The sequence below is a fragment of the Anolis sagrei genome, chromosome 5, assembly GCF_037176765.1.
Source record: "Anolis sagrei isolate rAnoSag1 chromosome 5, rAnoSag1.mat, whole genome shotgun sequence".
Taxonomy (NCBI): Eukaryota; Metazoa; Chordata; class Lepidosauria; order Squamata; family Dactyloidae; genus Anolis; species Anolis sagrei.
In genome coordinates this window covers 58523395-58536779 of record NC_090025.1, presented here as the reverse complement: position 1 = coordinate 58536779, position 13385 = coordinate 58523395, and the positions used below count along the sequence as shown (strand labels likewise).

Below are 13385 nucleotides of genomic sequence, written 5' to 3'. Positions count from 1 at the left end.
CATTAGATATACTCTATTAGTAACATTAAAAAATCACAAGTACAGTTCTAAAGGCAAAGTAAAGATTGGAGTGCAATTTTTTGAAAAGACATCAACTGTTTCTACTTACGGAGGTGTGACACCCTTTGGAAGTCCTAGTGCATTTACAGAGACTGGAGACGGCTGGGATGGTAGCATGGAGCTGAGGAAAGCTGCTGGTGACTGGGTAGAATTGGAAAACCTAGATGTTGGAGAAAGACTGCGGGATGGAGAAGGGACAGAGGTTGGGAGAGGAGGAGGAGGAGGTGGCGGCAGTGGAAAGGAATCAGCCACCGAAAAAGTGGAGGTTGGACTAAAAACAGGGGGAGGAGGTGGAGGTGGAGAAGGAGACCACGGGTATTCCCCTTCAGGTGAAAACGGCTGAGAGAAAGAGAGAGCAGATGTTCTGCCGAATTGTTTCTGCGAAGCAGTGGGAGACATGGGGGATGGGAGGCTCGATGTGGATGATCCGGATGAAGGAGTCACGTAGCTTGAAGCAGGACTGATATTCTGTGCAGCAATGAACTGTTTGGGGCGAGTGTAGTTGAAGGAGCTGGACGACTGCATGGTGGGAGCAGAATGAGAGTTGAGAACACTCATTTGCACAGGGGTGCAAACTATGGAGTGGCTGGACTCAAGTTCTTGGAATGAAGGTGGAGGTGGAAAAGTTGGAGACAAAGGCAGATTTTGGTGGAAACCAGCTGGTGGCTGCTGATACCAGTGGGAAGCTTCTTTTTCCAGTCGGATTTGGTTCTGCAACTGCTGGATTCTTAAGGGGTCCCTGGAATTTAAACAATAGAAAAGAAAAATAATTAGAAGAAAATTCATTTCGGTTTCAAATAGAGAGGAGCAGATAAATATCATCTTGATTCAGCGCAAACAACTTTTAGCAACTAGAAAGGAAATCTCTTGACTCCCAGAATCCTAGAGCCATATGTGCTTAATGCAACTGCAATTCCCAAAGGTAACTTTCCCCAAACTTAGCACTGATCTACAACCCTAGATCAACAGAACAAAAGTGGAAGTTGATTTGGCTGGCTGTCCTACAACTTTATCACATCTCATGTATAAATTAGCACCACTTTCTCCCCTATGGCATCAACCATATTAAAGGATTGCATGTCATCTTTGGGCTTCCATTGTCACCAGGAATTCAAGCTGTTCCATAAATGATTACTGGAAACCATAGTTGATGTAAGCACAATTATAAACTTTGAACATGATTAAGGTTTTGGTTGGAGATCAGGAGAAGAAGAAATTGTAAATGAGAATGAATGAAGTAGATGAAAGGAGTTCATACTTTTACATTTCTTCCTCAAACTATTAAGGGTTGGTATTGGTGACGCTTAGTAATGTTATATTTGTACCATTACCTATTATATTTGTACCATTACCTATTATAAACAAGGTATGTTAGATAGACACAGAACCAAAGCCTAAAGTAGAACAAATATTGGTAATGTTTAGGAGCATTACATTTGTATCATACTATTACCTATTATGAACAAGGTATGTTAGATACATGAAGAACCAAAGCCTGAAGTATAACAAATATCAGGAAACATTTAAATATTGAGTATACGAACAATAACGAAACAGTGAATTGCAGGAGACTTGCAGTACTATATCGGGGGGACTCACCCTCTCTTTCAAAATCCCAACTTTCTAGGAAATCTTACTCATGATGGAAAAGTTACTTCATCAGTGAGAAGAAGTCTCACATTGGCAAATTATTTCCAACTGATGGAAATCCTAAGGCCATAACCCTATCATGGGATTTTTTTGGGAGGGAGTTGAAAGTGTGTGACTCAGCCAAGATCACCCAGTGGATTTCCATGGCTGAGCAGGGAATCAAACTTCGATCTCCAGAGTCATAATCCAATACTCAAACCATTTGACCATGTCGGCTCCCATTAATTATTTGTTGGCTACATTATTAGCTACAATATTTGAGAATAGTTACTATTGCTAAATGACCTCATCATACTAGAGAATGAATCCACTTAAAATCCGGTTTCTGCCTCCTGCAGAATTCTGGGGTTTGTAGTTTAGTGAAGCTGTTAAAGGCTCCTCCCTAAACTACAAACCCCAGAACTCTGCAGGAGGCAGCAACTGGATTTAAAGTGGATTTATGCTCTAGTGTGGTGAAGTAGCTACTCTCATTTTCACTAAAAACAGCTAACAGCAGCTAAGAAATATAAACAAAGATTAATTTTAAAACAAACAAAACAACAAATCCATTGTAATAAAATGATTGAAATCACCAAAATAATCAACTTGACATACTAACTTCAAAGACAGCTAGCAGATATATCATTTTTTTTCTTTTTAATCCAAAAATAGGTGTTAGGGGACTTGTTTTGAATCAAGACTCTACTATAGGAAAGTGCTTTAACTCTTTCTTTCTGGTGTGGTCTTGTTCTGAATACTCTGCATGTACTAGCAAGTTATACTGCCAAAAAGTGATTCATTCATAAGGAATTGCTTGCTACATCTTGAAAGAAATGTGTAGCTGGATCCACATTGCTCCACAGAAGATGTAATACACTGCTAGTTTGTACTTCCAGTTAAAATGAAAATGATGCACTTCAGGTTCACAACCAATATGGACACACTGCTCGGACCTTTGACTGACTCCTTCAAATCTCTTTTCTTTTTGAATTTGACAGCTTCCATTGAAGAAATTAGAAGCTGCTGGACAGTGAGGAAGAATCAGAAAATGAATAGGGTTTTTTTAAAAAAAGAAAAACCTAAGAAATGTGAACTGCTTATGCCAATCCCATTTATTGATAACAATGGTTCCCAACTTTTTTTTAGCCATGGACCACTCTCCAACATTAGTACCAAAAGTGTTATAAATCCATTTTGATCAAATTTAGATTCAAAAGGAGTCCCTGGTGGCGCAGTGGGTTAAACCACTCAGCTGATGAACTTGCTGACTGAAAGGTTGCAGGTTCGAGTCTGGGGAGTGGTGTGAGCTCCGAGCTTCTGCCAACCTAGCAGTTCGAAAACGTGCAAATGTGAGTAGTTTACTAGGTACTGTTCCAGCTGGAAGGTAACGGCGCTCCATGCAATCATGCCGACCACACGACTTTGGAGGTGTCTACGGACAACGCCTGCTCTTTGGCTTAGAAATGGAGATGAGCACCAACCCCCAGAGTTAGACACGACTGGACTTAATGTCAGGGGAAAACCTTTACCTTAGATTCGGTTTGGTTATTTGGGATGCTGATTTAGAAAATTGCATTGGATAAACCACATCAGCTCTATTTTCTGATAGAGAACATATGCTATATAGTAGTCACCATCTGCTCACCCATAGAAAACTATATTTAACAAGCTTCAGCACTATAAGAGGGTTTGACTAGACCACTTTCTCTCATTGCAATTGTGTAGTGATGGTGAGGCTGTGGACCATACTTTACTTCTTGCGGACTACTGGTGGTCCATGGACCACAGGTTGGGAACTACTGATTTATAATGTGTATGGGGGATGGGGAACTTGTGAGTCCCTAAATGTTGTTAGACATTAACATTGACTAATGTAGCTATCTAGCAACAACAGCAAAACTGAGATATTATAGGTGTTTTTAACAACATTTTGAGAGTCATAGCATTTCCCACTGCTGGTATAAACTGTACTACAGTATTCACCATAAATGATAGTATAGTATTTGCCAGGTTTAGAGAATTGTTCTAATAAATAATAATATAGAAAAGCAGAAGTAAGAAACAACAAGTATATTAAGAATGTACACACATCAATTAAAGGAGAAATCACCCAACTTTAAAGGTTTATTTAATGAAGGTAGCCTTCATGAGTACTATTTACAGTGATGTTTTTAAATAAATAGGAGACCCAATGGCACAGTGGGTTAAAGTGCTGAGCTGCTAAACTTGTTGACCAAAAGGTCACAGGTTGGGAGCGGTGTGAGCTTCTTCTGTCAGCCCCAGCTTCTGCCAACCTAGCAGTTTGAAAACATGCAAATGTGAGTAGATCAATAAGTACTGCTCCAGCGGGAAGGTAACAGCACCCCATGCAGTCATGCTGGCTACATGACCTTGGAGATCTCTACAGACAACACCAGCTCTTTGGCTTAGAAATGGAGATGAGCACCAACCCCCAGGGTTGGATACGACTGGACTTAATGTCAGGGGAAAACCTTTACCTTTACCTTTTAAAGAAATATTTTTGAAACTTTTCTTCCAATCTTTTTGAGTGACTTGACTATAATTTATTGAAGGATCAATCACCAGTTCCACCAAGGAATAAAGTAAGTTCCCTCTTGTACCTCTAAGATACAGTACTTGCACATCAAAGGGTACATTGGTACCTATAAAACAGGATTTTAACCTTAATCCTCTTTAATCCTCAAAAATGGAAGCAGAAGTTTCCAGTCTCCTCCTCATGGTCATCATGCCCAAATACAATCAATGCCACACCAATCAAAGTGAAATATTCATTGGAAATGTCTTAGAGTTCAGTTCCAGGTAGTGCATATAAGCTTGCTCAAAATACATTTCCCAAATGCTGCTGTTTTGGCTTCTAAAGAATGGTATCCCTTCAAACTACTTAGTTAACCGCACAGATGACAATAGACATTAATACCTTTAAGTATAATATGCATCTGTACACGCACACACCACTCTATCATGGCAATGCTACATCCTCACTAAAATAAGCAAAGTTCAGTTGTATCTTGACATGGGATGTATTGAAGGATTCATCATTCTTGTTTACATACATTCTATCACAGCTGGAAAATTGTCTGAGCGTTCCAGATGCTGTTGAGATTTTTGAAACGAGCTGTGATTACATATACATACCAATCAAACCTAGCTTACATATAAATATTTATAATAGTATGTATATGTAATTATCACACATTGTATCTGACAGCTATAAAATCTTGGCTTAGATGTTGACTAGTCTCTTAGGTGGTCTCGGCGCATTGAAATGATATTTTCTATTAACAGAGAGATTTGGGTATTACAAAATAACCTCTTAAAATACTATGATTTTTCTTTCTTCACAAGATAACTGTTAAAAAGTTTAAAAATGCTTCAACTGCTCAAAGTGGGATGGGGAAGCTGTAGCCCAGCCAGTTGTGTTGAACTACAACTCCCAAGTTCCTTGCCAGTGATTATTCTTGTTGGTTGAGGTTTTCAACAGTGAAGCCTAAAAGCTATGAAACTGAAAGGTTCCACAACATGGATCAAAAACGTTTAGGTCAAGCCATATTAGGTCTGACACTTAACCTATGAGCACCATCTCCTCTTGTGATAAGAAAGCTTCTAGAGAAAGGGTTTGTAGAGAAATTAAAGCAATTTAGAATTCACCAAAATGGCACAATTCATTGAAGTCTCAAACAAAATGATAACCATATCCAAGTTTCCATTCTTTTTACCGGGTATTTGTGGATAGTGTCCAAAGTAATAATTTCATCAGACGTATCTGGCTGGCTACAATTATACTGAAAATATGTAGAAACACACAGAAAAGATACAGAAATGTTTTAATGTAAGGGATTTGTAAGGCCTTTACCTTCTTCTAAGGGAATGTGGATTACAAGAATTCCAGGGAGGTGATTTGTGTGACTAGCTGTGCAAGAGCTGAAGTTAATATTGCCGATGTGGGAATTCCCTCCCTCTTTGCATATGGAAATTTCTATTTTAAAAAGAAATACTGAGTATCCATAAATATCTCAGGAAAACTTCATGTGTGAAAGGGAACAGTTAACACTCTTAATTCTAGGCAAAGCATATGTACTTTTGAGAGAATGTCAGATTTGCTTATATGTGCTGATAAGCTTGCAGTGCTTTTGTATTACAGAAGTTGTACGAGAGTTAGGAAGACCTTGGAAGATCCCAAGGGCACAGCAGGATAAACTGCTAAGCTGCAGAAAATCCTGCCAATCGAAAGGTTGGCAGCTCAAACCTGGATCAGGGTGAGCACTCAACCGTCAGCCCTAGTTTCTGCTCACCTAGCAGATCGAAAACAGAAATGCAAGTAGATAAATAGGTATAGCTTTAAGTGGGGGAGGTAATAAAGGCACCCATAAGGACATCAGGAAGACATCTATGGACAACAAAAGCTCCTCGGCATGGAAGATGGAGCGACAGCACACACACCGCCCTCCCATGGCTGCAGTTGAGCACAGCCTTCAGATGCCGGAAATGGAAAAAGATGGGGAAAGCCTTTGTCTCTGTTTATGTACTGTCTGTCCTATTAATTGTATAACAGCATTGAATGTTTGCAGTATATCTGTTCTGTAATCTGCTCTGAGTCCCCTAGGAGAGATAGAGCAGAATATAAACTATTATTATTATTATTATTATTATTATTATTATTATTATTACTACACATGATCTTGCAGTCCTCCTGGGTTGCGATTTTACCTTGGCCTCATGAGTGATAAGCAGCACAAGACAAATTGAGGTGTCATAGGACTTTTCATGTTGGCATGGTCTCTCATTTGATGTCTTGGGCACATACTATAATGTTAGTTATGTACAAACAGAGTTTGCAAACCAGAAGCCTCTTGAGCATATATTCCCTTTTGCCTCCACTAATCCACTATATGCAACAAACCCAATAAGGGTTTAGTTTTACATCTGAACCAGCAGTAATCATGGTTACTAATAACTTGCTTAGACCATGAATTCCAAGTCAAGTTTAAGGTAGGAACCCAGTTGATTAACCATAGCTTTAATCTGGACATCATATAAAAACATAGATTTTGCTACCTGTTGTTAGGAATCCAAAGTAGGGTGTGAGCTTCTTAGTGTATGGTTTAGACCTAATTTTATGTTTTCATTCTATATACTCTTTCTCTCTCTGCTTTGTACTTTATCCTTTGTGTTTGCGACCCAACAACTTCTTGTGATGAACCAATACTCCTATTTGTTGTTTATTAGTGATTTGTGAGTACAGTGGGCCCTTCGTAACTGTTGGGATTTGGTTCCAGGATAGCAAATTCTGTGAATGCTCAAATTGCATTATATACATAAGCATAGTAAAATGGTATTCCTTATATAGATTGGAAAAATCAAGGTTTGCATTTGGGATTGAAAAATGTTTCAGGCCATGGATAGTTGAACATGAGGATACAGCATTCATAGATACTGACTGTATAGGCATAACAGCAAACCACCATGAGCACAACCTGTGGTTTGTAAACCAGTGCCCTAACCACAATTTCTGATCATGCTGTATGTGTGTTCACATAGGTACAGATCTATGAATTATTGCCTGGTTTTGCAAACAGCATCTGGCAACATCTAATTGCAGCCGCAGCTAGTGATAGTATAGATGTAATGCAAAACCACATTTAAAACAGGGAAGGGAAGAGAGTGAGATGATTTAAACCAGAGAAGGGAGGTGGGAACACATGCTTGGAGGAGTTATGCTTGCACCTGGCTTCCAAGCACTCCATTGACAAAATTTCCCACATCTGGAGCATGGGGAAGGGCCAAAAAATGGAATGCAACCAATTCCTGCCTGCACATGATGAAGACCAGTCCAGGTAAACCAATCTAACAGTCAAACAAAGGGAGTGGATAGGAAAGCAGCAGTGAAGGCAAGTTGCCATAAACAATGCACGGCAGATTATACTTCAGGGTTGTTTTATTTGAATTATCTGTTTTCACAATGTGGCTTTGGTCCATAGAATATAGCATGACTATTGCATGTAACAGTTAGAAGAAACTGGGGAGGAAGAGCCAGTGAGGAATCTCAGCTGGAGGCTTCTGTTTGGAAAAAGCAAACTGTAAGTCAAACAAGTGCAGGGAAGCTCTTTACAAAAGTCTTCTTGGACATGAAAACTGTAACCTTCACCATGACCCATAACACAATGATTCCTGTATTTACTGTAGATATTCCTTGAAACCATGGAGCATCAGTGCATTCTGTTTATTCATTCGTGCATAACAAATAGCAGCAAATTGTATACAGGGCCTGCTTTGAATATACAAACTCATTCCAGACAGGGATTTTAGCAGAGGTGGAGCTGAGTAGAACAGTTAGATGATTAATATTGTAGATAAGCGATGTTGCACATCTGGCAACTCCTGCAGGAATATGGTTTTGCTATCAGTCACCCAGAACCATGAGAGATTCAAACAACGAAAATGTGCTGAAGTTTGGAAAACTCTGTCTTTGATACCCAATATGATTTTTGTTCATCTTAATTCCAACAGAACACTGTGAACAAGTTGCATTAAGGTGTATTTTCAGTGTTGTAGAAAATTAATCTTCATGGGTCTTTTTTTCCTAAAATGTTTGAGTTCTGTGTTTCTCTGGGTGCAGTGTGACATTATTTTAATTGTGGTGGCTCAATGCTGTGTAATTATGGGAGTTGTAGATTTATAAGATCGTTAGCCTTCTCTGCCAAAGAATGCTGGTGTCTCACCAAACTATAATTCTGATGCTTCCACAGCACTGGGCCATACCATTTACATGGTGTCACACTGCATTAATTCCACAGTGCAGGTACACCCTCAGTGTGTGCTTAAATGTTTAAAAAGAATCTAGAGCTCATGAACACATCCAGAAATGAAGAGTGACCAACTGTTTGATAACTCTTGGCTAGAGCCAGCTCAAGATACTAGGTGTCCAAAATTATCTTTACAATTACAATCCTATATAGATAATTTTCAGATACCTGAATTTTCTTTCTGTGATGAAAGATACAATAATATCCTTTCCCTATTCAGAAGCCAACTGGCAATAGAATAGCACACTCCATCCAACTTGACAAAATCACTCCTGCCTTGAAATTGGTCTTAAGAGACAGGCAGATTTCAGGCCTGAGGGTCATGTTGTTTTCTACCAAAATGTTTAAGAGCAACCAAATGGACTCTGATGCAATAGACATACATTTAGAATTAAGAACGCTGAGAGGAGAGATGTATTCTGAGTATCAGAACTGTAGAAAGCTAATAGTTCTTTCCCATGGAAAAAAACCCCAAAAGAAAACAGCCTACACCCTGCCTGGTTAGGCTACCTTAAGTTTTCTTCTTTTCAACAGTATTGTCTAGGACAGTGGTTCTCATCCTGTGGGTCCCCAGGTGTTATGGCCTACAACTCCTCGAAATCCAAATCCAGTTTACCAGCTGTTAGGATTTCTTGGAGTTGAAGGCCAAAACATCTGAGGAGCCACAGGTTGAAACCTACTGGTCTAGCCCACCTACTGCAATCCACTCAAAGATCTATCCAGAATCACTATCTTCCCATTCCTGGTCATAGGTCCCAAAATAAACTATGCTGTAACAGATAATTTGTGAGGACTATTCCAACATTTCCATATCACTATCTATCAGTTTCATACAGCAATGCAAACTGCCATACAAGGGAATCACCAGCATTTCCATTCACCAGCTAAAACGAGTGATTAAATAATTCTGCCTCTTTCTCCATTCAATTCAATGAGAAAAGAGGGAAATCTAAGTTGCCTTGGTATGAACAAGCTGCATCAGGCTAGTGGCCCTAAAGAGCAATGTTCATTACACATGATCAAAATCCCAAGGATTAAAAATCACAGATGCCACAAATTCCAGGTTGCTAAATAACATTAATGAATAAAAAGGCGTATCCTTTGATTTTAAACAGAAGGCCGCTTCATTTATGTCAGCCAGATAGTAAACAGGGGCTGAACTAAATAGTATTTGGGTATATGTCACAATGACGATGTACAAGTGCTGTGGTTTTCAAATGTTGATAGAACGAATCATTCCTTAAAAGCCTATCTAGTATGTGTATGTAAACCTGACTGTGTCTTTTAGCCTTTCTGAAAATACCACCTAAGAGCATCTTTGGTTGCTTGGTGATGCTGATGCATTATGATGTCACTGCTGTCGTAGAAACCCTGTTGTCCACACAAGTGAACATCCCATTTGCCAGGAGAAGAGCATGGGAAGCTAAGAGAGGAAACAATATCTTGAGTTTGGCAGAATCAAAGCTGCTCAAATAGAACATCACCAGTCTATGGCCCTGGATACAACTCTGCCTTAATACAACCAAGATGGCTCAAGAAATTGACTGGTTACGTAGTCAGGCAGGAGTATGTAAAGTAAACCATTACAACCCCGATGGACAGAAAGAGCAAGACCGTAAAATGATTTGCTTTGTCGATGTCTCCAGCTTGAATATGAAAGACAAAGATCAAAGAGGATACAACCAACTTGATCTGGGGAGTCTGGAGGAGAAAGAAGTTATTGTCATAAAAGACAATGAACGGAACAATGCCCACAATACTGAAGGTGCAGTCTGCCTCTTCAAGCAAGGCTCCAGTGAAGAGCTCAATGTTGTGAGTTGGCTAAGTAATGACCTTCAGAAATATGCAATTGGATTTCAGCATGCACTGGCACCTGCTAGTGGGGGTCGCAAACAACCATATACTATATCATCTGACAAATTGGTCACAGCCTCTAGTGGTCCAAGAAGAGGTCCGGATGACTCTAGTTATGTCAACAAACTATGCGCCTTGGTTGTACAAAAGGCACGCCAGGAAATCAAAGATAAACTGGAATCTTCCTCGAGCAGTTTACGCCAATCCCTTCATGAAAGCAAAGTTCCAACCTCGAGTTCTCAAGACACTGAAAAGCCCTGGTCAATGGATCTGCATGCAAAGGACATTTTTGGAATGGCCTTAAAGTTGATACAGCAACATATTATGGACAAAACCAGGGAAGCATCTCGTGAGATACGTGCTGCTTCACCCAACTATTCACAAAGTTATGACCGAGCTGGAGGAAGCCAACAAGGTCGCAGGTCCCCTCCAGGGACAGGTGGATTACAAGAACCTCCTCACCATGAATCACAGAAGACAACTATATCTGGTATCCTTCTGTCAATGGTTCAGAAAGTCTTGCGTGAAGCTGCTTCAAGTCTGGAAGAAGGCTGCAATGAGGCACAACGCCCATTCAAGCAGGCCCCCACATCATAAATCGGACTCAGGAGGGAAAATGCCTTATAAAAAACAAACTAATGGAACACGGGATATGAATGGCAATATGGATCAGATAAGCAAGCAATTTATTTACCAGTTGGTGTGATCTGTGATGATGTTGAGTCAGTTCATGGCTAGGGCAACCAACAGCTAGCTCCCCTTTAGCCAAGGATATGCAGCTGTTACAATTGTTCATCACTGAACTTGGAAGCACAAAAATCTCTCCATTACATTCTAGAAGTAATGGTTAAATAACCAGAAAGTCAGCAATATAAAGAAGAAAGGAGTCAAGACTGTTTTCCTACAATGCCTACAATTTAATGGCAGCTTCCTAATTTACTTTCTAACTTAATTTTCACTAACAAGAGTGATGAGGAATTGCCTTGAAAGAACTACAACAAGTGTGTTATGCTTCAGGAGTTAATGAGACATTCTGGAAAACAGCAGATGGGTGCCACTCTGGGAAAGGTGCTTTGGTGCGGGCAGCTTAATTGGCTCCTTACTACGTGCAAAGAGCCAACTCTTCCCTCTCTAATTGCTTCAACCTAACCTGGGCATCTGACCCACTCTTCCGTGGTGCAACAACTACAGACACTTGTCATCACTGCAAACAATAAAACCACATCACACCGTGAATTCAACTGGTAGATAAAATTGTAACTGGACAAGATCATCAATTAAAAACATTGTAAAAATTGTGAGAAAGAGAGAGACTGTTTTATTAATAATGTCAAATGAACATGACAAAATTAACCAGTCACCACTTAGCTGCCACACTAGAGATAAATAATAAGTTTAGAATGCCATATCAGAAAACCTACTCTTCAATTGGAAGGGTACTATAAAATTCAGGCCAAACCAGCCTGCTCATAGTTAACTTCCTATTGATGGATACACAATGATTGTTTTGCAGAATCTGGATAATATGCAAGGGATGACAGGGCACTGAAGTAGAAATGGGGCTTGTAGGGAGAGGCAGAGTAGAGTGGAAGTATGGAAGGTTTCCCCTGTTGTCTATCTCAGAAATATTCTGGAACTCTACAAAAAACCCTTCTCCAACCAAAAATGCCCTCCAGATGAGCAATAATATAACTGCTATCATCTCCAGCTACAATGGTCACTACATCTGGAGGGCATGAGGTGGCGGAAGGATAATTTATTTTTGTATTTTCAAAAATAGCCTTCAAGCTAAAACTCTCAAGATGTTGAGAGAACACAACCATGCAGTTATAGCATGGAAGATTTCCAGGCTAAATTTCCCAAGTTAACTGGATAGCTAGCAAAACTCAGGGCAAATTTACTTCCTCAAACCAATGCCACTAATGAGCAAAGAAACATGTCTTAGCTGAATGTCTCTTAGATCACTTTCCATTTTGCGATGTTTATCAGAGGTAACAAGACAACCACATTCTATGGTATGTTTAGATGTTACAACAAGCCAAGATTCTTTAGGTAAAGGTTGGTGTTCATCTCAATTTCTAAGCTGAAGAGCCGGCCTTGTCCATAGACATCTCCAAGGTCATGTGGCCGGCATGACTGCATGGAGTGCCGTTACCTTCCTGTCGGAGCAGTACCTATTTGATCTACTCACATTTGCATGTTTTCAAACTGCTAGGTTGGCAGAAACGGGGGCTGACAGCAGGAGCTCACACTGCTCCATGGAAACTTGTGACCTTTCAGTCAACAAGTTCAGCAGCTCAGTGGTTTAACCCACTGCGCGACCGAGGGCTTTAGCCTTCTGTTTTTTTTTTCTAGGATGGCAGTGCTCAAAAACCATAGATCCTCTACCTTTGGTTGGTTTCTTGGGCTGTCTGAATGCAGTAAACTGCCTTGTCTTTTCACTCAAGGATCAGAGAATGACTTTTTGATTTATTATTTTTACTTGCTGGAAAAAATACAAATCAGAGTGCCATACTGAAATGTCATGGTAAAGCATGGATGGGGAAGTCTGAAGTTGACCAGTTATTTGTAGCATTGGAAGCATTTCCAACAACTAAAATCCATATGCATAACAAACTCCTTGTAAGCCAAGTTTGTCAGATATGCAAAGTGGGTCTACGCGCCATGTTGTACATTCTTGAGATCACATAAGATTAACATATGGTTTCTTCTCAAAATACAACATGACTGAAATGAGCAAAGACTGTCAGACAGTTAAAGGAAACAGATTCACTATGGTATAATTAATCTCACCAGTGTTGCTTAGAAAGATGGTGTTATACATCTCCTATGATCACCCTATGCTAGAAGCAGCATCAAGAACATCACTAGAAGCAGAGAGTGATATAATCACACATATGACTATTTCAGGCTCCATATAATTACACCACAAGAGAAGCCACATCTCCAACTGAGCGTATATAATGTTCCAGTTAGGACATTGCACTAAACCACAGCTTAGCATGTAGCCCAAACTCA

General features: G+C 39.8%; 1 protein-coding gene and 1 pseudogene across 8 annotated transcripts in view; one reads left to right on the top strand and one right to left on the bottom strand.

Annotated features, from left to right (window-relative positions):
- Positions 1-13385, bottom strand: part of PALLD (palladin, cytoskeletal associated protein) — a 299404-nt gene that overhangs the window by 52633 nt on the left and 233386 nt on the right. For all 8 annotated transcript variants that reach the window (XM_060778729.2, XM_060778730.2, XM_060778731.2 and 5 more), the window contains one exon: positions 110-799. In XM_060778729.2, the coding sequence (XP_060634712.2) occupies positions 110-799 (690 nt within the window). The remainder of the gene's footprint in view (positions 1-109; positions 800-13385) is intronic.
- On the top strand, positions 9891-11226 carry LOC137097164 (A-kinase anchor protein 4-like; annotated as a pseudogene).